This window comes from Haliotis rufescens, unplaced genomic scaffold (genome assembly GCF_023055435.1).
Source record: "Haliotis rufescens isolate VD_foot unplaced genomic scaffold, xgHalRufe1.0.p SCAF_15, whole genome shotgun sequence".
Classification (NCBI taxonomy): Eukaryota; Metazoa; Mollusca; class Gastropoda; order Lepetellida; family Haliotidae; genus Haliotis; species Haliotis rufescens.
Window position 1 is genome coordinate 27,496,302 of NW_025963835.1, and position 23,083 is coordinate 27,519,384.

General features: G+C 39.3%; 1 protein-coding gene across 8 annotated transcripts in view; it reads right to left on the minus strand.

Moving 5' to 3' along the window:
- LOC124140208 (nuclear receptor corepressor 1-like) overlaps nt 1-23,083 on the minus strand; it is a 118,635-nt gene that overhangs the window by 91,261 nt on the left and 4,291 nt on the right. For 2 of the 8 annotated variants that reach the window (XM_046507634.2, XM_046507635.2), the window contains exon 1: nt 3,761-3,871. The exons of 1 other annotated variant lie outside the window; for it this stretch is intronic. In XM_046507634.2, the coding sequence (XP_046363590.2) occupies nt 3,761-3,840 (80 nt within the window). In that variant the 5' untranslated portion in view covers nt 3,841-3,871. Of the gene's footprint in view, nt 1-3,760; nt 3,909-23,083 lie in introns of those variants that run through there. 5 more of the 8 variants (XM_046507639.2, XM_046507636.2, XM_046507641.2 and 2 more) reach the window with 4 other exon arrangements.

Consider the following 23,083-nt stretch of genomic DNA (forward strand, 5'->3'; position numbering starts at 1 on the left):
ACTCCTATTAATCCAGTCAGTGTGAATCAAGAGTTGTTGGGTCATGCTGAGATCAATCTGGGGTGACAACAAAGAAGAGACTGTAACACTGGAAAAGAGGTGATTGGGGAAGGCACATAAACTTACATGTGGGCATCAAAAGATTTGTTGGTTTTTGTTGCGTAACACAGCACTCGGCAGTATTCCAGTGTGACGGCAGTCTGGGTGAGTGAGTGAGTTTGGTTTTCGCCGCTTTTAGCATTATTCCAGCAATATCACGGCGGGGGGCCCCAGAAATGGGCTTCACGCATTGTACCCAGGTATGGAATCGAACCCTGGTCCTCAGTGTGACGAGCGAAGACTTTAACCACTCGGCTATCACACAGCCTCGATGGCAGTCTGGAAATAATCAAGTCTGAACCAGACAATCCAGAGATTGACATCATGAGCATCAATTTACACAAATGGGATACGATGACATCCATCAACCAAGTCAGTGTCCTGTTAGTGGCCTCTTACGACAAACATGGGTTGCTGAAGACCAATTGCAACCTGAAATCATCAGGTATTTATAGAATTTTACGGACAACCCAATTGCTCAAATTACTTATCGCCATTCAAGGATATGAATACAGAGAAGTTGGACTGACCATAGAATATTCCACAATGATACAAGAACAGTGATTGGTCGATGACATTTCCATTATAAATATGATCTTAAGAACTTCTCTCCTTACTGCTTTGAAAACTTTCTTGTCATTTATTCTAATGGTTCAAGTTTACATGTCAGAAGTATTTTGCAAGAATGATACTGCCTAAATCCCATGATCACACAGCCTTGATGTATGAGGAAGCTGAAGCAATACAAATGATAAAAAAAACTGTGAGTGAGTATGGTTTTACGCCGCTTGTAGCAATATTCCAGCAATATCACAGCGGGATACACCAGAAACAGGCTTCACACATTTTTCCCATGTCGCGAATCGAACCCGGGTCTTCGCTTTAACCACTAGGCTACCCGACCGCCCCGATAAAAAAATAGACGAGTTTCAGTTACATGCTTTTGTTAAACATAACCTCATATTAAATAAGTTTGATGGGGATATTAATCATCATTGCAATATAAACCAACAATATATGTATAACATGTTAACTACTGTAACATATCTCTGTATTCCAATAATAGAATTAGTACTTTACTGTTGTAAACATGGTAAATGACCTCTGTCCAAGGTTGACAAAAAACACTTTTTTGGTAACCATCCATTTTTGAATTAAACTGTAAATGGTGGTAGGACATCTTTATGATTTAATCAGCTTTGGACAACACATTCTTTCATAATCATTACCAAACTTGGAAACATTTTTTGGACGTTTTGGATGACAATTAGTCAGTGTCCAAGAAAATGAACCAATATGAAACTATGTGGTGATTTTCCTGATGTAGGAATTTGGCAGGTATCATGCATATTTGGTGTATGTTTGTGTTTGTTTGTTGTTGAACGCCACACTCGGCAATATTCAAGCTATATGACTGCGGCTGTAAATAATCGAGTCTGGACCAGACAATCCAGTGATTGACATCATAAGCATCGATACACGCAATTGGGATACAATGACATGCATCAACCAAGTCAGCGAGCCTGACCACCCAATCCCGTAAGTCGCCTCCTATGACAAGCAAAGTCGCCTTTTACGGCAAGCATGGGTTGCTGAAGATCTATCCTAACCCGGATCTTCACAGGTCTACTTGGTGTATGAATATCACAGCCTTAGCATCAATCATAATACAAAGACATCTCAATTTGTACACATGATCTACACCAAGTCGAAACACAAGTGAATCAGTGAGTGAGTGGAGTGAGTGAGTGAGTGAGTGAATGTGTGTGGTTTCACGTTAAAACTACACCACCCTGATCACAGCCAGAGCACCCAGAATGGCCACACCACAATAAACCTAGGTGAGAAATGGATTTCAAGTTTCATTTTGAACATGTTGAAGTAAAAAAATATTTTTGAATCAAAACCGCTGAATAATATATCCACTGTATAATTCTCATAAAAAAACAAAAAATAAAAACTTGAAAAGTTGACTATGTTGTATGAAAGACTTTCACATATGTTACATGTTATCCTGAACCTTAGGGGTTAAGAATTATAGATGTATACTGACATCAATCTATGGACCTGCTTCATAGTGTCTCCATGTCAAGAGTTAACACATGGAAAACAGCTGATAAACAAAGTCAAACATGAAGCACAGACACCATCTGATAATGTCCCCACTGAACCTTGATTAATGGCACCGTTAGGTACTCCGGCTGAGTCAAAGGAAAATTATCGGGGAGAACTTCATCTCAAGTCTTCTAATCACATCCTATGGTTACACCTTGTTTATCATGAACAGATTGGTGTATCCTGATGTTTCAACAATGCTAGATTCAGCATCCAATAAATGACATACCAGCATCCAGGGGAAAGAAACAGAAACCTAGATATGGCCTTTCAAGGATTCAGATCACCACCTTCATCGGCCATTGGTCAATAATTATTTCTAATGATCACTGACTGTACAATACATGGGTCATTAGAACTGACTGACTACAATGACACTTCTGTATCTACCTTTGATAAAACACGACTAGACATTATGATTTATAATTTCAATTACATCCAGTTACACTAGACATTATTTGTAAATAATCAGGGATTAAGATTATCATGTGTAATTGTCTCATAAAATAAGCCGGAATTATCTATCAGCTGTACACACATTTTATCCCATAATCAACTGAATATCATGGTTATGCAGTCAAAACATAACCCCTATAAAAACTCAAGTGTAAAGCAATGATCGGACAGAAACTAGATCTGAAACAATTATTGAGCCAAGAACAGTATTTTCTATCATGTTGTTAATACAGTTAATGCTTTTACAAAACATATATTCAAAATGAAAATAATCAAAAATAGCAGTTGTAATTTTGTTGAAGTTAACTTTGTCCCCTTTTCATTGAGATTGATAATATGCTTTTTTATTTATGAATACCAAAATCTATTTTAACTATTCAAAGTGTGCATAAAGCGAGTTTATAATTTTTTCATTTTCAATTTGAAATATGTCTATAAGTATTCCCTGTATACCAGGAACATACTGTGCCATTATCAAGTTAACCGCGCCATCGGCACTAAAATATAAGGAATTTCGAACTCTGCACATTAAACTTGGATGGAACTACAAACACGTTATTAAATTGATCATTAACTTAATTTACAGACAATGTACCTAGAAATTAGACAATGTCAGTGACTACCCCCAGGGACATAACTAGAATATAAAACTAAGCGCCCTTGTCAGGCAAATTGTGATAAAAAAGCAAATTGGGAAAAAAACATGATCTTGTTCAAAATTGGCGCTTTTGTGTTTTAAGTTACTTTCTTAATTTCAGAGATATTTTATAATTGTCTTTTACTACTGTAATCAATAATGTAAAATTATAGTGACAGCCTCTTCCTCCTTATTGGCCCTGTTATCAGTGAAACACCTGATGAAGTCACCTGATGAAGTCACCTGATGAAGCCATCCCACTAATTATAACCATATAAACATGAATCAGGACATTTTTCATTTCACTTTGGGAATTATTACTGACATTTGTCGCAGACATAGAGACGAATATCAACCTTTGAGCAGGTCTAGATAAATCCCTGACAGCTGAACATTATAAGCATGTAACTGACAATCGTCAGAGGAACCGATTTGACAACACCTGACAAGTACCTCTTCCAGAACTGGTGTGAAGCGTATACCATCCTAGCGTCCCATCCCTGCTGCCCGAAACACAGCCCGGTGGGGTACATCCTAGGGGCGCGAGGGATGGGGGAGGGGGTAGAGGAGGCCAGACTTGCCCGCTGATGCCGTCGTCGCTGCCAACACCATTAATGCTGCTCCTCCATCTGTGCTACCACTGCCGTCACACCCAGCTCGCTTTGATCCGTGGAGCGCATCACAGATCTAGTTTCTACCAACACGCAGATGACGAACCCGATTCCTAAGGCTGCAGCAATGACAAAGGCAAGGCAGCCAAGAAAGTCGTGGCGACGAGTGGTGAGGAATTGATCGTAGGACTGTTGTCAGCCGACGTGATGGCTGGTTAACACCAACAGTGAGACCCTGTGTCACACACGGCAAATTGCACCTCAATTAGACTCGGGAATATCCATAACATCGCTGTCACCTGGGAACTCATTAAACCTGGCTGCCTCACACAACTAAGTCATCATATTGGCGGCGAATACATCACCCGATACTTCACATTCAACTGGTTGTGTTTCACTTACAGATATTCTCCAAACAGACTCAAATTAAATGCAATGAAATGTGAGGGCCTTCAAACCAGGTCCACTTTCACAGATGCACACATGACTCTTTTTCACAAAATGACAGAATGAAAAAAGGGGTAGGGTCATAAAAACTTATTGCCACAAGCCCTTTTTATCATCTGAATGGAAATTAAAAATCACCAGCAATGAACTCGGGAGCATCTCCTGCAATTGCCATGGTAACCATCAAGGTGACAATTCTGGAATATCTCACAAATAACTGGTGAACACTCCACTCCCTAGTAACACTAGCTCTCACACTGTCTCTCCTGCACATGATAAACAGCAGCATAAACATGTTATCAAAAAGTGATCAAGCTGTAGAATCGGGTTTTAAAGATAACTTATTAACATGATTTATACCTTTATTTCTCAAAGGTGTATATAAGAATATTTTTTCCAAAGAGACAGTTATTATTGAGCAAGAAATATATTTTCACTTATTATCTTTCATGATGTGTTTGCACGCAGATAACAGCCATTATCTCCATTTGTTGTCCCAGTTGTAAGCATGGTAAGGGGGCATCCTAAATGTTAATCTGATCAAAATATAAAACTGACTTTCAAATTCAACACTGGCTTGAGCTTGTGTATTCCTAAAATGGAAATATTTACTAAAATATAAAAATGATTTATTTTAGCATGGTTTCCATGGTTACTGGTACAATTCTAACCTGCAGAAATTCAGCCACTGAGAGAGATAAATAAACATCTTCAAAAGAATGGCAAAGGTTTGTTCCAGGCAAAACTACACAAATTACTGTTTCTGATGGTAAGGATGGTAAATTATTATTATAAGAACACACTTCTAACACAGGCTGGTTCAAGACAAAACAGAAACACTAATGTCACAGACAGTTGTAAGGAAATACATGTCAAACCCACTCATTTTCCTGCAGATGTTACTTTCTAAGAAACAATTAGATCTTACAATACCCAGGTATGTACATCATATATTGCTATTCACTGCAATACATGCATATACACATGGTATAACTGCCATACTGCTCCTACAGATACCTTCTCCCAAAATTGCTGTAACGACTCCCTCAAATACCCTTGTATTACTGCTGTATCTGTTCCATTAAATACCCTTCTCTCATTATTGCTGTACTGATTCCTCAAATACCCTTCTCTCATTATTGCTGTACTGATTCCTCAAATACCCTTCTTTCATTATTCCTGTACTGACTCCCTCAAATACCCTTCTCTCATTATTGTTGTACTGACTCCCTCAAATACCCTTCTCTCATTATTGCTGTACTGATTCCTCAAATACCCTTCTCTCATTATTGTTGTACTGACTCCCTCAAATACCCTTCTCTCATTATTGTTGTACTGACTCCCTCAAATACCCTTCTCTCATTATTGCTGTACTGACTCCCTCATATACCCTTCTCTCATTATTGTTGTACTGACTCCCTCATATACCCTTCTCTCATTATTGCTGTACTGACTCCCTCAAATACCCTTCTCTCATTATTGCTGTTCTGTCTCCCTCAAATACCCTTCTCTCATTATTGTTGTACTGACTCCCTCAAATACCCTTCTCTCATTATTGCTGTACTGACTCCCTCACATACCCTTCTCTCATTATTCCTGTACTGACTCCCTCAAATGCCATTGTCTCATTAATGCTGTGCTGTCTCCCTCAAATACCCTTCTCTCATTATTCCTGTACTGACTCCCTCAAATACCCTTCTCGCATAATTCAAGCAGGGGCAGAAATATATCCTCGTCTCACATTTTGTGATAGCTTTGTTAGTTTACAAAATCAATCAGCTCGGACATATCTAACTGAAAATAGCCACTGAAATGCACCTGCACTTATATGGTCAACAGATTGGCTATGTGATGAGAGTCAAGCCTTGAGAACCACCTACTCATGAGGGAGGGGGGTGAGGGGGGTGAGGGCAGGTGAGGGGGGATAAGGGGGATTGGGGGAGCCTCAGCTGTCACAGACATGTTCCTGATCATAGATGTGAGTGAGAATCAAGATCGAATATCAGGCAGTTTCTATGACTCAGGCTCTACGAAGGATCTATACCATCAAAATAATAGATCAGTACATCGCAGACAGTTGTTTACAAGCCCAGGAGCGAGGACTGACTCCAAGACATTAAGTTTGAGCACATATTGACCATACAAGGAACAAGTTTATTTATACCACGCTTAATATACTAACACATGCGGAAGACAATATCTCTGGCAAACGAGATATATATGGACAAAATCTGTAGATACTAGTGCTGAAATTATTGGGACATATACTACTCAAAATAAGTTAGAGAACACTTGATTTTTTTATATGACTAGTTAATCTGTTGATATATATACTACTCAAAAGAAGTTAAAGAACATTCAATATTTTTCATATGACTGTAGCTTAGTTGGCGTGTTATGACAGATTAACAACAGCCATATGAATAATTGTGTTAGTATGTAGTTTTTTGTTGTTTAATGTCGCACTTAGCAATAATCCAGCCATATGACGGTGGTCTGTAAATAATTGGGTCTTGATACGATGACATTTGCAAGTCAGCAAGCCTGACCACCCGATCTCCTTAGTCACCTCTTATGACAAGCATAGTCGCTTTTACGGCAAGCATGGGTTGATGAAGACCTATTTTACAGATAAACTATCGTCATGAAATATTTGTATGTTCTTCTTGTCTTCTTGTGAAAAGTATATGCTAATGAACTATTTGGGGAGGAGGGGGAATGCCATTTTATTTAATAATAGTTACATCCTCATATATGGCATGTCTCAATGTGAATGAATTAGTGAGTTAAAGGCGCTTTAACAGAATTTCAGTTATATCACGGCATGTCAGCTTGATGAAGGAGAAAGCCAAAGTGATGCTGGTCTTTGATGTCCCACGAGCAGGGCTATGGTGCTGCCAAGCCCACAAACATAATCAGGGCGAATGAGGAACCCACAATCATGGGATTCTAGCTGCCTAAGGAATTCAGCTCTGTACAGAGGCGTGGAATACCACATATGGTATGGTATGGTACATATGGTATGTAGATTTTTTTTGTATTTCCACAGACAAAATGACCACTTCACCATTCAGTGAAATATGTGAGCAATACTGAGCACTGGTATCGAGTTTGTTTGTTGCTTACCACCTCACTCAGCAATGTTTGTTTGTATATTTGTTGTTTAACGCCGCACTCAGCAATATTCAAGCTATATGGCAGCGGTCTGTAAATAATCAAGTCTGGACCAGACAATCCAGTGATTGACATAATGAGCATCGATCCCTGAAATTGGGATACGATGACATGCATCAACAAAGTCAGCAAGCCTGACCACCTGATCCTGTTAGACACTTCTTTCGACAAGCATAGTCGGCTCTTAAGGGTTGCTGAAAACCTATTCTCTACCCAGATCTTCATGGGTCACATCCCATTGTAGTGCAGTCATAATCTGGAGCATGTCAGTCTATCAAGTTGTTATTCAATGTGTGCGATCGTTGAAATCAAGAAAAACAAACATGACTTTCTGTTTTCCTGACCAATCCTAATCTACCTCCACCTCGCAGGTTGCATCATACATTTCCATATCCTATCCCCAAGACTTAAATTTTCTGTGCTTTTCTACACATCATAATCTTCAAAGTGGTGTACTTAAATGTCATTTGCAAGTAGGATTTAAATGATACTCAAAATTACCATTTCTCAAAGAAGAAAAGAAATAAAATATTCCAGAGCTCCAGATAGCATTTTGAGCTATTGAGTTTTTACTCTAGGGTTTCTATTTTAATTATTTAGTTATTACATTTTTCATTTTTCAATTTTTTTTCACTCATCTATTCATCACAAAATGAAATAATGTTTTAGATGTATGTAACTGTTTTAAATATATAGGCTTGACTCGGAAATTAAATTAGCTCGTAATTGTGTTTTGGAAATTAGCTCCATTGTATGCATGCTGAAAAAGCTTCATTTGGTATTTACGCATACTGTTTTTATACATTTAGGTTTTTTATTTAATGCATATGTTTCTGTAGCAAGTTAATTGTAGCTCTGAAAATCCAACCAACCTACCCTACAGCACAAACCCAGGCTATTCTCTATTTTGTGCACAGGTGGCATTACTGACAGGAAACAATTTTTTCAATTTCCAACACCGATAAATAATATCATTTGGTATTCTCATAGGAACAAGGTGAAGTGGGATGAAATGGGGTTCAATGTCGCGTTTAAGATTACTGCAACGTGCATGCATGCATGTGTGCATGCAGGCGCATCTGCTTTTACTAGTGTGGACTAATGATGGTTTTATAGTGCTAGCCCACTGAGATACCATGCTGTTTAACATGACAACCCCACTGAGACACAATGTACTGACTGAGACGACCAGTCCTTGTTTTATCCACTTAATGCCAAGCACCAGGCAAGGTAACAACAAGTACCATCTTTTAATGTTTTGGATTGAAACCCCCGACCTTCTGCTCTCTGGACAGACAGACGCTCTATCCACTAGACCACAGTGGGAGGTCTAGGTGGGAGGGACACAAAAGATCATCCACATCAAACATTCAGTGGCATTAAAATATCGACTCTCCTTCAACATGTCACGCTATTAATTGTTAAAGAGCTGAAGTCAGTCAAAAGCATAGAGATCTTTATCAATGGTTGTTTAAAATTGATTTAGAATAATTCAGAAATACTGTATTCATTAGCGGGTCCAAAATCAATATTGACATCATTAATGTGTTCTGAATTCCATAAAAAGACACCTCATCATAAGGCTAATAAAACTATTTTTATTGGTTTAAATGTAGAGCTCACTTTATATTGCTGACATATCTCATATCATTTCAAAAATGAATAAATATTTTCCATATTTGAATTGTGTTGAGGCCATAAAGTGTTCGATGTAGTATTCCACACCAAGCACCTTTAGCAGGCAAGTAGGGGCAAATAATCATAATATTGTTGAAAATGTGATTTGATGTTCTTATCTTTATATATTCTGAGAAATTGGGAATTATTAACTGTCATTTGCTGACGACTTAGGAACGAATATCTCGATAAAACCCTGAATGTAGCCAATGTTCCAAACCAGTGTTTAAAATACGCGCCTGCCCGATAGTCGGAGACGGTATATTTTGCTGACGGACGGTCAGTTTTGAACAGTTGCACGCCCAATGGTGAGGGGTTAAAGTTACCAAGTTGACAATCCACCAGTTTATTGTTGTTTTCTGAGAACTCACATTAAACAGTACTAGTGTTATGTTTACCCTTTTGTAACTTTTGTTCGATAGTCTAGAAACTACTGGACTGGCAAATTTTATCTGGTCTGGTAACTTTGCAATGTTGCCCGTCCGGCTGTCTGAAATTTTGGGGAATTCCATACACTGTTCCAAACCCTTTTGAATACAGTAGTACAAGTCCCTGGACCGTCAAACAAAGGATACTGGGAGTCCATTAGAATCGAAAGCAGTCAAGTCATCATGGTTTGTTGGTTGGTTTGTTGTTTAACGCTGCACTCGGCAATATTCCAGCTATATGACAGTGGTCTGTAAATAATCGAGTCTGGACCAGACAATCCAGTGATTAAAATGATGAGCATCGGTCCACGCAATTGGGATACGGTGACATGCATCAACCAAGTCAGCGAGCCTGACCACCTGATCTTGTTAGTCGCCTCCTACGACAAGCATAGTCGCCTTTTACGGCAAGCATGGGTTGCTGAAGACCTTTTCTACCCCGGATCTTCACGGGTCCAAGTCACCATGGTCACCTTTGCTATGGTCTTGATTATTATTCAAAACTTCTTGAATGACTTTTATATCTCTACTTGATTTGTCAAAAGTGTAAAATGGTAAATTGATCAAGTACTTCACTATTAGAAGTTTTATTAACTTTAGAATGAATCTGCATTAAACAACTTAAACTAAACAATATAGCCATGACAGATTAATAATAGTCAAATAAAAACATTGGATGTTCTTTGAGTAGTATACTATATGGATCCTCACAAAGGACAGAACAGAAACGAAACCCGGAAAAATAATTTGTCCTCATGTTTACCCCAAAAATAACAAATATCTTCTTCACTGGACATGCAGGGTGTCCTGTGAAAAAAAAGGAGTATAAAAAAATAATTGCTTGGCTCTTCCTTTCACAGAAAAAAAGAAGTTTTAACCAGTGACCTTATTTATGTCCTGTCTAAAAAAAATATGAACACAACTAAAATACACTTACAATTGACAAATCTTCAGTTTAAGATTTCATGATCAACTCAGTGGAGTGTTTCCCCCGCTTTCAGCAATATTCCAGAAATATCATGTCAGGAGAAACCCCACATTATACCCATGTGGGGAATCGAACAAACGACAAGCGATTGCCTTAACCACGAGGCTGCCACACGATCAAATGATCCTGCTGAAATTAACTTCAATGAAAAGAAACGGCACCATTAAACATGATTAACGGCATAAAAAATCTAAACAAAAGACGGCCGTCAACGTTTAACACTTAACATATCACATCATCTTTATTTGTACTGCTGTTTGCGAAAACAATAAATGACCACTGTGTTTGAATAAAAGTTCCAACAGATAACTAGAGATCTGTCACTTTGATTTGTGTCAGGTAATACGATGAGACGACAACTGCCTCGGCTTGTTTGTCTAAAGCTCGTTTTTCACAGGGCTCTAACCTCACAGGAATTGCAACGTGCTTGTAACACTATCTTCTAATCTATCATTTTCAAGGAACATTTTCCTGTCCTCCTTTCTAACTATGTTAAATAACAATCTATTATTACCCTTCTCACGCATGCGACGCCCCAAATATGCCTTCCCTGGGCTAATGACAAATGTTATTGTCACGCGTTATCCAAATTTACCACGATCTGTGCCTTGACGTCATGTGCGACAAGAAGCAGAATTTGAAGGAAAAACTGGAAGATTGCTTTTAATGGTTACCATGGATATGAATGATTCCGAGTTAAATCAATACATTCACCGCTGGCTTGACATACTTCCTCAGTCGCTGCCATAAAAACTCATCTTACGACCTCTAATAAAGATCTAGCAGCTTGACAGTCAAAAATAATTTGAGATTTGCCTGTCTGATGGGAGTCTAGTGCAGCCGTCTCAGATTATGTCTACATGATTGTCATATCTGAATGTCTCATATATACAAACCGTCACACGATCAGGGCAGACAGCGGAAGTGCTGCATAAATATTCTCGAATGAGCCATTGTTTGCAGACAAATTTATATGGTACACACTACCCAGATATTGACATCAATGGTAAAGAATACACTTACATGATAAAAGGTGATACAATTAATTTTTAGATGTGTCTGTCTGTCTGTCTGTATGTATGTATGTATATTGACAATGTTGTTAAACAACACACACATCTCTGAATTTTTTATACAAAACTTAAATCATAGTGGCATAACTGGTCTTTTGATGCAAAACTGGATATAAGAAATTGGTGTGTGTTACTGGCATATTATTTATGGCTCAATGCTCCTGAAAATTCTTTAGGGCTCATAATGTAAAAATGTTGTTGGACATGAGCCTCAAATCATCCAGTTTCGCAGCCACTAACATTGCTTGCACATCACGTAGCCTTGCTCCAAGTCTGTCCTGAATTAAGTCCATGGAAGTATAGTAATTCTATCCTTACAATAGGCAAGTCTAGATTAGTCGACAGTACGCCAGTCTTTAATAAGGAGAACTTGTTCTTATTCATATGATCTTGAATAATGATTTAAACTAATAATCTTTTCCTTGGAGACCTGTCAAATCTATACACTACGGAATCACCATGTGAGAGTTCAGTCTTCGAACAACTAGGAACTTTACCTGCACACACACAAAAAAACAACTGCAACTGATACATATCCTAGTGATACACTATTTGTAGAATGCAGTCTTATGTTATAGAATCTTGTGTCATTTCCAACGAGCTAGTTCTAAGTAGCTACAATCCCTAATGACGATTTTTGTTCATGTCACTGGTTAGAAGCTTTCACAGCTTGGTTTGTTTGTTTGCTGTTTAACGCCGCACTCAGCAATATTCCAGCTACATGACGGCAGTCTGTAAATAATCTGAGTCTGGACCAGACAATCCAGTGATTGGCAACATGAGCATCGATCCACGCAATTGGGATTGATGACATGCATCAACCAAGTCAGCGAGCCTGACCACCCGATCCCGTTAGTCGCCTCTTACGACAAGCGGCTTGGTGTTCTAAAGTCTCAATGTCCCTTATGGCTGGTTTTGTAAATACGGGGTCAATATCCCCGTTCATTCTTAGAGCTGGTTGTGTCAAAGGGACAACTAGTCCTTACGGCTGTCTGAATCTAAGCGGCCAACAGCCCTTTCATAATTGCTGTGCTAATTCTCTGATTATCAGATAACATACTAATTAGCACTCATATAATTCCAGCACTATCACACAAAGTGCATTAATCTCTCTGATCATTTATTTTTGGGCGTCTTAATCATGGCAATACATAATAAAATAAATAATAACAGGAGAATACTGAGTCACATGACTACAGCTTATCTGATTTTTGTCTGGAATATTTGCCACAGTAGGTGCAGGTCAGCTTAAAATCAGTTTTTCACAACTGCTATACATCATACAGTACATAGAATATCGACCGAAAAGATCCGGGGTAGAATAGGTCTTTAGCAACCCATGGTTGTCGCAAAAGGCGACTGTGCTTGGCGTAAGAGGCGACTAACAGGATTGGGTGGTCAGGCTTGCTGACTTGGTTGATGCATATCATCGTATCCCAATTGCGTATCGAAGCTTATGATGTCAATCACTGGACTGTCTGGTCAAGACTCGATTATTTACAGACCGCCATCATATAGCTGGAATATTGCTGAGCGCGGCGTTAAACAACAAACAAATAAACATAGATTATCAACCTCTCATGTGTGTCCTACTGATTTTAAGAAATCAGTATCACAATTGTTGCATTTCCTGAACGAGTGAGTGAGTGAGTTGGGGTTAATGCCGCTTTTAACAGTATTCCAGTCATATCACGGCGTGTCAGCTTAATGTGGGAGGAAAGCCCCAAGTGATGTAGGTCTTAGATGTTTACCACTTCGGTGAAACCCACGAGCACGGGTATGGTGCTGACAAACCTAGAAACATAATCGGGCGAACCGGGATTCGAACCCAATCATAGGTTTCTGGCGTGCCCAAGGGAAGCAACTCTGCACAGCGAACTGCGGCGCCTTAATGCCACCCGTGCCCCCTTCCCGAACGAGAACAAGGGGAATAGTATTACCAATGCATGATTCTTACACGTTTCATGAAATCATTATGACCCACACAAGTGTAATAATTTCTTTGACCACTATTTCTTTATCATCTTGAGCTCCCCTATTGAAAAATGCACTGATCACCACCGCTGTCTTTGAAAACCACAATTGTCGAATGACGTCAACAATCTTCTGCTATGACGTCATTTCAAGTGTGATGTCATTCCGACCTGTCTGAATAAGACTCAACTGACGTCAACAATGCTGTCCAGATGACGTAAACAATAGACATGTGCGCGTGAAATGATATTTCCCCGAGTGCACATACGACTTTTTGTTAACTCGGTTAATCCTGCCCCTGGGTAATAAACTGAGATACTTTTACTCTGATAAAGAGTAACATGTTCTGTATCGCATACCAAGCATCATGATACACAACATTGACATTAGTTTATTGTCTCAGGCCTGTTTGCCCCATGTTATTTATCCTACGCTATTCATCTTCCCCGCTTGGACACTGCTCAGCGTATTACACACGTGGTCAATAAGCACAGCTGCTTATGAAATGTGAATACAAGCCAGAAACATACAGTTAATTTCAACGTTCCGAACTGCATTTTGTCTGGCAGGGCTCACCTCTTGGTGACCTTGTGATTACATCTCTTGCGGCAAGTCTCCTGATCCGCTACAAAATCAATATGTGGGTATTTTTGCCGACTCCAATCAAGGAGAGCTTTCTTTTCTCAGCACATGTTGCAAGAGGCAAGCAACAGGGACAATCTCTTGTTATCCGTAATTGTGCTCATGTTGAATAACCATTGATCCTCTCCACAATATCGGTCAGCTATTTCCACACATACAATTTGCTTCCTTCTGTTTTGCATTTAAATTTAACATCCCACACACCCAATCTGTCATTAAGCCACTAGTCGTAAGCCCGAGAACAATGTATATTCGCTTAATGGGGCTTGGCCAAAAATACTCCTTATGTTCAGATTAAAATATATTGTATATGATACCAAATGACATAAATAATAAGGATTAATAGTTATAATCTGACACTTTTCTATTGTTTGGCTCACGAACTAATGGCTTGTTTCAAGTTTTGGACAAGTTGGAGTGAGTGAGTGAATATGGTTTTACAATACTTTTAGCAATATTCCAGCAATATCTTGGCGGGGATACCAGAAATGGGTTTCACACATTGCACCCATGTGGGGAATTTAACCCGTGTTATCGATGTGATGAGCGAACACTTAAACCACTAGGCTACCCCGTCACCCTGTCAGTCTAGTGAATTGTTCATTATCGACACAAGGTGAGTGTGTGAGGTTGGTTTTACTCCGCTTTTAGCAATATTCCAGCAATATCACGGGGGGAACACCAGAAATGGGCTTCACATATTGTACCTATGTCGGGAATTGAACCCGGGTCTTCAGCATGACCAGCAAATGCTTTAACCACTAGGCTACCTGACCGCCCCCATTATCAACACAAAGAAGCATTTCCTGTTAGTATAGACAGGAAATATGCTTAAGAATATTCAGGCATTTCAATATTTCCCGAAATATCCTCAGTGGCTCCCGAACATTTTCAAGTAGCACGCTGGAGCCACACAGCTCCAGGAAAACAAAGCTGATCTGTTTTCCAGCAAACCAAGATCTTCCTCCTACACATTCCTCCAGGAAGCTGGTGGAGGACTGTGTCCCTGCCCTTCAATCAGTGGACGTTATGAGTTACAACACCACATGGAGCCATAATACTTTATGATAGAGAGCTTGCAACATCTCCAGTGTCAATGGTGCTTCAGAGGGGGTAAACATGGCAGTCTGTGACAAATGTCGGGGATTTATCTCAGATTCCAAACCGAGTGCTTAGCAGGCAAATTTGGAAAAAGTAAAACTGTTCAAATTTTTGCAATGCTCTTAATTTTATAAATAGTGATGAATTGGGTAAATTTCAATTCAAATGGGAAATTTTTTAGTCATTCTGGTCCGAATTTCAGCCTCTTGGTAGGTCTAGATACATTATGTCATAACATCTGGTACCATATAGTTCCTTTAAATATCAGGTCCTTGGTATTAATTGTCCATATAACATGTTCCACAGTTTATATTTACCGTATTTGACGTAATAAGCGCCCACGGTGATATTTGCTGATATATTGGCTCATGAACAATCCCAATTAGCACCCTTTCCGATTGATCAATGTACACAATACTTATTTATTCGCGTATAATACGCACTCGTGTGTTATATGCAGCCTTAAGTTTGGGCAATTAAATTCTTGTAAAATATATCTCTCGTATATAAACATTTCAGGTGTCAGCATAAACCACGGAATTTATCTTTGAACTCTGTTTTTTTCGACAAAATAATATTCTAATAAGAGCCCCCTATTTCTAATTTTAAGAGGGCCCTGGGCGCTTATTACGTCGAATACGGTAAATGCAAACATATTTTAAATTAAAAATTTCCAGGATTTATATATAACCAACAGAAACAAAAGTCAAGTTGTCTCACAGTCTTTTATTTTGGACAATGAGAGATCTAAGCTAATTCTGTCATTGTGATTTGAGTCTTCCTGTTAAATGTCATGTCTGTAGCTCTGCAGCTTAACTCACACATGGAAACGTGGTATTTACTTGCACAGACAGATGAGTAACCATGGACTCCCAGAAACCATTTGGACATGACACCGCAGCTGAGACTGATGAGGCTGTCATCGGGGGACCATGCTGCATCTTTAACACGATGTCTACACACTTGCTGCACTGAAGACTCTGAATTGGTGACTATTAAAACCCCTTTAAGGTTATCAAGGTCAGGACCGCAGGAAACGTGCTACGGTTCCTCCGAAACCTGCTCAAATGATTCTTTACTTCAAAGCAATTTGGCATTTACTCACAATGCTAGACCAAATTAATTACTTGTTTTTATGGGATTTTTTGTATGCCAAGATGCAGGAGAGGGAGGGGAGAGAGAGGGTAATTTGTTGAAGTGGTCATCACGGGACTATTGGGGAAGTCGGTCAACCTTTCGTTATTCTTTTTGAACATTATCGAAAGCAGATACTGGGGTCCATGTTCTTGTAGTGCCTATGTCTACATTCAACATTAGGGTTAAGACAGGGCGCTATGATGTCATCATGACATGCAAAGACATTCCTGACACAAAGTGAGTGAGTGAGTGAGTGAGTGAGTGAGTGAGTGAGTGAGAATGGTTTTACGCCGCTTTTAGCAATATTCCAGCAATATCACGGCTGGGAACACCAGAAATGGGCTTCACACATTGTACCCATGCCAGGAATCGAACCCGGGTCTTTGGCGTGACGAGCGAATGCTTTAACCACTAGGCTACCCGACCGCCCCCCTGACACAAAGGCTTTGTGTATTGTAAATCATTTCCTACTTATCAGAAAAACACAAAGCACCTTACTTTCTCAGCGACAGACATGATAAAGGAAGGGCCACAATTCTGTCACCTTGCCAGGAACCTATCTAAAACTGCAAAAAGAATGACATTGGGCCCAAAGCCTGCAGTAATAGTGCCTAAAAATTCCCAAATTCGAAAAAACATTTCCCAATTCAAGTCATTATTAATGTTATAGTTAAAACTAATGTCATGTCTTAAAGAGGAGAGTCTTACTTCATTGACAGCAGAACCAATAACATGTGTACGCATGAAGCAGCTTCAAGATGTTTAATGATTAGTTTTGCATTAATGCATTGAATGCAATGTTGAATGCAATGTTGAATGCAATGTTGAATGCAATGTTGAATGAAATAAAAAAAAAAAAAAAAAAAAAATTGAACAAAATTTAAGAAAATAAAAACTTGAACATGTTCAAAAGTTCCAATTAAAAAAAAAGTACCTTCCATGTTTGGAATCCGTTATAAATCCCTTCATAAAATCTTCACAAGTGGTAAGTCACCTGACACAAAAGTTTTGCTTTACCCTTGGATCCCCAGAATATCAAACGGATAAGACCTAAATCTGAAATATCATGTCGTCTCACAATGAGTCCCAGTGTTTCTCCCAGTCTCTGGCCCTACTCCTGGTCTCCAGGGAGATTTTATAGGAGCTTCACAAATCTGGGCAGCAGCATCACCTGTGTGCCTTCACAGCAATCAACACTTCATAGCAAGTTGAAGACTACAGTGTTAGACAGTCAGTAGCAGGATTTAACTGGGTCTACCTATTTTGAGTCGGGGAGACACTCATTTCATAAAAATGTTGGGGTCTAAGGCATGTACATGGGATTCAAGGCTTTCGACATGTGGCACACCACTTGTCTTCCAACAATTTTATTGAGGTCACAGACAAGACAAGACATAGTTTATTTCATAGTGAGTATGGTATTACGCCGCTTTTAGCAATATCCCAGCAATATCACAACAAGGGACACCAGAATGAGCTCCACACATTGTACTCATGTGGGGAATCGAACTCGGGCCTTCGGTGTGCTGAGCGACCACTTTAACCACTAGGCTACCCCACTGCCTCAGGTTATTTCATAGGGCATAGGCCAAAAACAATATGCACAAAGACCAGTATTTCTCACGGCAAGTACTAACAGTGACTCATACATAGAGCTAGTCCCCTACCCCCAACATCCATACCCAACCCAACCCAACCCACAGCCCATCATAATTACACATGCTCATATGTCTTAAGCCTGTCACAGATGGGAGCAATCTCCTTAAAATCAGACCTCAGTTCTCGCTACCGCTAAACAAAGATCTGAGGACATCCCATTAGAGGTCACGTCAGAACGACCTTTCATCCGATCAATCAGAGCATCGCTTACCAGATTGTGAAAGTGATAGTCGGAATGGGATTTCTAATCATGCAACCTCGAAAACTTTAACTCAGAACGATAGTTACTGGTTTAACGACTGAATCCATACAATCTACACCATCTATTAGCCATTCCAGAATGTTCTTTTGTTCAGGTTTAAATTTGTAATCGAGAAATTGTCAAAATATGTTTCGAAGCGTAGTCGCCAATTTGATATTAGTGCCGTTAAGCAGGAGAAAGCTGCCTTCTGATTGGTCATTCCATTGGTCGGTCAAAGTTCGCGCAAGGTCGGTCTGACGTGACCCGTAATGGGATGTCCTCAGATCTTTGTTTAGCTGAAGCGAGAACTAAGATCTGATTTTAATGAGATTGAGATGGGGAGTGAGTGAGTGAGTGAGTATTGTTTACACCACTTTGAACAGTATTTCAGCCATATCACAGTGTGTCGGTGGACAATGATGCAGGTCTCAAATGTTTACTATAGATGAGGATCTCAATGTCAGATTGAAGGAAATCGACCTCTGACATTCTAAACCTTGATTATGCATTTCCTCCCAGGATAGAATAATCTGATTTGAACTGAGGACAAGTTGGTTGTTAACTCATCAGGTCTAACCCTGACACATCCATTTGATTTGGAAGGGGGTGAGAGGTGGGGGGAAGGAAATCATTTGGTTCCACCTGCTTCCAACAAACTATTTATTTACTGAGCACCATCAAACAATCTATTCATTTTCACTATTAACACAAAAAAATTATGTTTGGGTATTTTCGACAAAACATTTCATTTAAACTATTCATTTGAAAAAGCTTCCTAACCACCCCATAGAAATAAAATGGATGCTCCCGAAGTAGTAATCAATGAATCCATTGTATAAATTTTCAAGATCTTAGAAAGGTTTTGGCTTTTGTTTTACCCAATTTTCATCACCTGTTCATGTCTTGTGTAACCCAAGTGGAGTACTATGTGAGTGACTGAGTGAGTTTGATTTTATGCCGCTTTTAGCAATATTCCAGCAATACCACAGCAGGGGACCCCAGAAATTAGCTACACACATTTGTACCCATGTCGGGAATCGACCCATGTCTTCGGTGTGACGAGCAAATTCTATAACCACTAGGCTACCTGACCGCCCCTGGACTATGATGTACACTTCTAAAATTTGAAAATATTCACATCACTTCTGCCATGTTCTGCATCTACTCTGTTTAGTCCAAAATGGCCAAACCTCTGTTTTGGCAGCAACATTGCGTCAATTAGCCAACACAATTTCTATTCATTATCAGCTAGCCACCAGTTTTCGATCTTGCATCTATCTACACAAGTTCATCTTACTTGACTGAATTAATTTTACTCAATTCAGCTTTGGGCTGGCTGATAAATTCATATGCAGCTGCTTAACGTGTATACCACATACATATGCCAAAATGTAACCATGGTAACTGTCCATGATCAGACCAATTTGTATTCTGCATCAACACAACATAGTGATACCAACCCTGCATTAGTTACTTCCCTTGTCAACATCAACTTCACGAAGACCAAGCAATGAAACATCTACTATTTCAATGTTGTGTTAATTGTGATAGTTTCAGACAGAAATGTATGGGCCTTTGTTTTTCAAAACCTAATATACAGACCCAAGCCTCATTTATTAATTAGGGCTTTACCATCATAATCATGATAATCATATATGTCAGAACAATTGGCCCACTCTGCATAATAACTTACGTGATGTAAACCATAAAAAACAATGTAGAATACATGAACAAATCCTACTAATATTGGACACTGCTAAAAATAACCGCTCGCAGTCACCTGACTGCCAATCATTACCCTGATTGTGACCATGCGATAAAAAATCAAAGATGATGTTTATCGCAAGAAAAATGGATATTTCTTGAAAAGAGTAATTTGCAATTTTGGCTGGTTGTTATTACTTTATTGAGATATTTTCGTTAATTAATTGCGATTCTACTTTGAAGTGGTGAGGACTATAGAATCCTTACCATGACCCGTGAAGATCCGGGGTAGAATAGGTCTTCAGCAACCCATGCTTGCCATAAAAGGCGACTAACGCTATCGGGTGGTCAGGCTCGCTGACTTGATTGATGCATGTCATCGATCCCAATTGCGTGGATCGATGCTCATGATGTCAATCACTGGATTGTCTGGTTCAGACTCGATCATTTACAGACCGCCGTCATATAGCTGGAATATTGCTGAGTGCAGCGTTAAACAACAAACCCACCTAAAGAATCCTTACCATGTAATATTTTCTCAAAATTTCAAAATGAGCACTTCCTACATTTGTTAGCCTTGGGACATTTGTCCTTAGATTTAGCTTACACAAACACATAACCAGGGCAAGCACCTTTTATTCAAAGTTTTATTCACTTCACATCCAGTATGACAGATGCCACAGCCTTTCTTTTCCTGGACCATTCTAAATTATCCATGACAGACTTATCTTGACTATGAATACCAAAGAGCTGTCTTGGATTCATTACTAGTTTTGTCATGTTTCTGTCCAGGTCGGCAAATGGAACTGCCCTTCGGAAAATAAATGTTGACTTACCATAGTAACTGTTTCTGAACTTACACTGCTTGCTTCAATTTGAAGGTCAAAGCAGAGGTCAAATTTATGACAGTGTCAATGCTAGGGTTGTCATCAAACATCACAAAATACAATACAACACACAAAAAGCCTACCCATGTATAGATTCATGTGTTATTTCTGATTCTAAAAAATTAGTATTTACGTTTTGCAACAACTTGGTCTAATGACTGCTTGGGCTAGTGCTACTTTACTGTGTATCACGAAACAAAAGGCTAAATCTGACTGCATAAAACATGTACTGTCAGGACAAACCAGTCATGCAAGTTAAACTGAAACACAAACAAATTGAGAATGATGATCAGATGTATTTGGACTCAGGTAAGCTTGCTTCTACATCCCTAGCGTGTGCTTCTTAATGCTTCCTCTTACAAGCTTAAACACAGTCTGCGACTTGAGCCATGTGTCTGAAAAAGTCTGGTAACATTCTGTTCAGTCTAGTAAGCTCAGTTAATAATAATCCACATAATAACACCAAATTCTACTTAAAACGATGCACTGAGCCATGTTTGAGCTAGTAGTTTCAAAAGTCTTTGGCAGAGACTGAAAACATGTCAAACCCAGGAAATGTCTATCATTTTACCATAATACCATGTGCATTTAATTACGAAACCCCATCCCCTCCACCCACCCATACCCACCATGTCCACACACCCACCCATGCCCACACATACACCCAACATGCCCACACACCCACCCAACATGCCCTAACACCCACCATGCCCACACATCCACCCATGCCCACACACCCACCCATGCCCACACACCCACCATGCCCAAACACCCACCATGCCCACACACCCACCCATGCCCACACACCCACCATGCCCACACATACACCCAACATGCCCACCCACCATGCCCACACACCCACAAACACAAACATTTCATCTTTCTACACTTGTCTGCTACTTCAAATCTAAGTGGATAGGCAACCGTTCACTACTGTCTCTTTGTGAGACCTTCACTGGGTTGCTTTATCTTAATCATTGCTTCCACCTGGTCTTGTGTCGGTGGAACTGGCAGGATCTGACTGAATTAAACTCCAGTAAACCAGATCAAAAACACATTACCATTGACACAGGGACATACAGAGACATACTGGTTAAATATTCATAAGAAAACTGGTCTGAAAGATACACTATCCCGTCAGCCTGAGGAGGGAAGATTTATGTAAGGATCAGTAAAGGCAACTGACATGGTAGCCCAGCTGGTGTATTTTGCCATGCTATTTATACGATTGAGTGACACAACAAAATAGATATATAGGGTTTTTGGAACATGTAGGCAGCGGTAGAAACTAAGTTTTCATCCACTAGTCCTTATAACAACATATAGCAAAAGAATTAAAAAGGGCAAATTTCTACTAGTCCTTGATACCTTAACTATGGGGCAGTTTGGCAAGGACCTCAGGACTAGTGCCAGTTTCTAACGCTGGTAGGATAAATTGTATATAACACACGGTGCTTGAAGCTGTCACTGAACATGATAGTTGTGCATTAAAATCTTGATTGAACTTTCACGTTTCTGTGACTACAATCATAAACAGTTAACATTGGGAATTCAGAACGGGGTTTTCATAAACTCTTAGCCTTTGCTTGTGTGCAACAATCTAACCTGACCATTCAATTGAAAATATTTTACATTAAAAACCTTTAAATTTAAACTTAAAGACAGTGAATTGTCTTAAGGACTAGTTAATTGTGAGTGATCACTAGTCCTTGAGCCTAGTGCAAAAAATATCCTGGTGTCTTGTGCTGAGTACTAGGGCTGTTACGATTCACTCGCATATATGGGGAATCAAACAGTATCCATTCATGAATTGAATTCGTTATTCATGGCCACTAGAATCGAATATTTGATAATATGCAATCATGTGCATTTACAATACATACCTAAAAATATCCATAACAACATATTATATAGATTTCTTCAAAGACAACACTCTTATAATATTTAATTTGACAGTATTGTGCTCACTGGTCATTGTTGCATTTGAGCAGATACAAGTACCTGGATAAGTGCAGTATATAAATGTATAATAT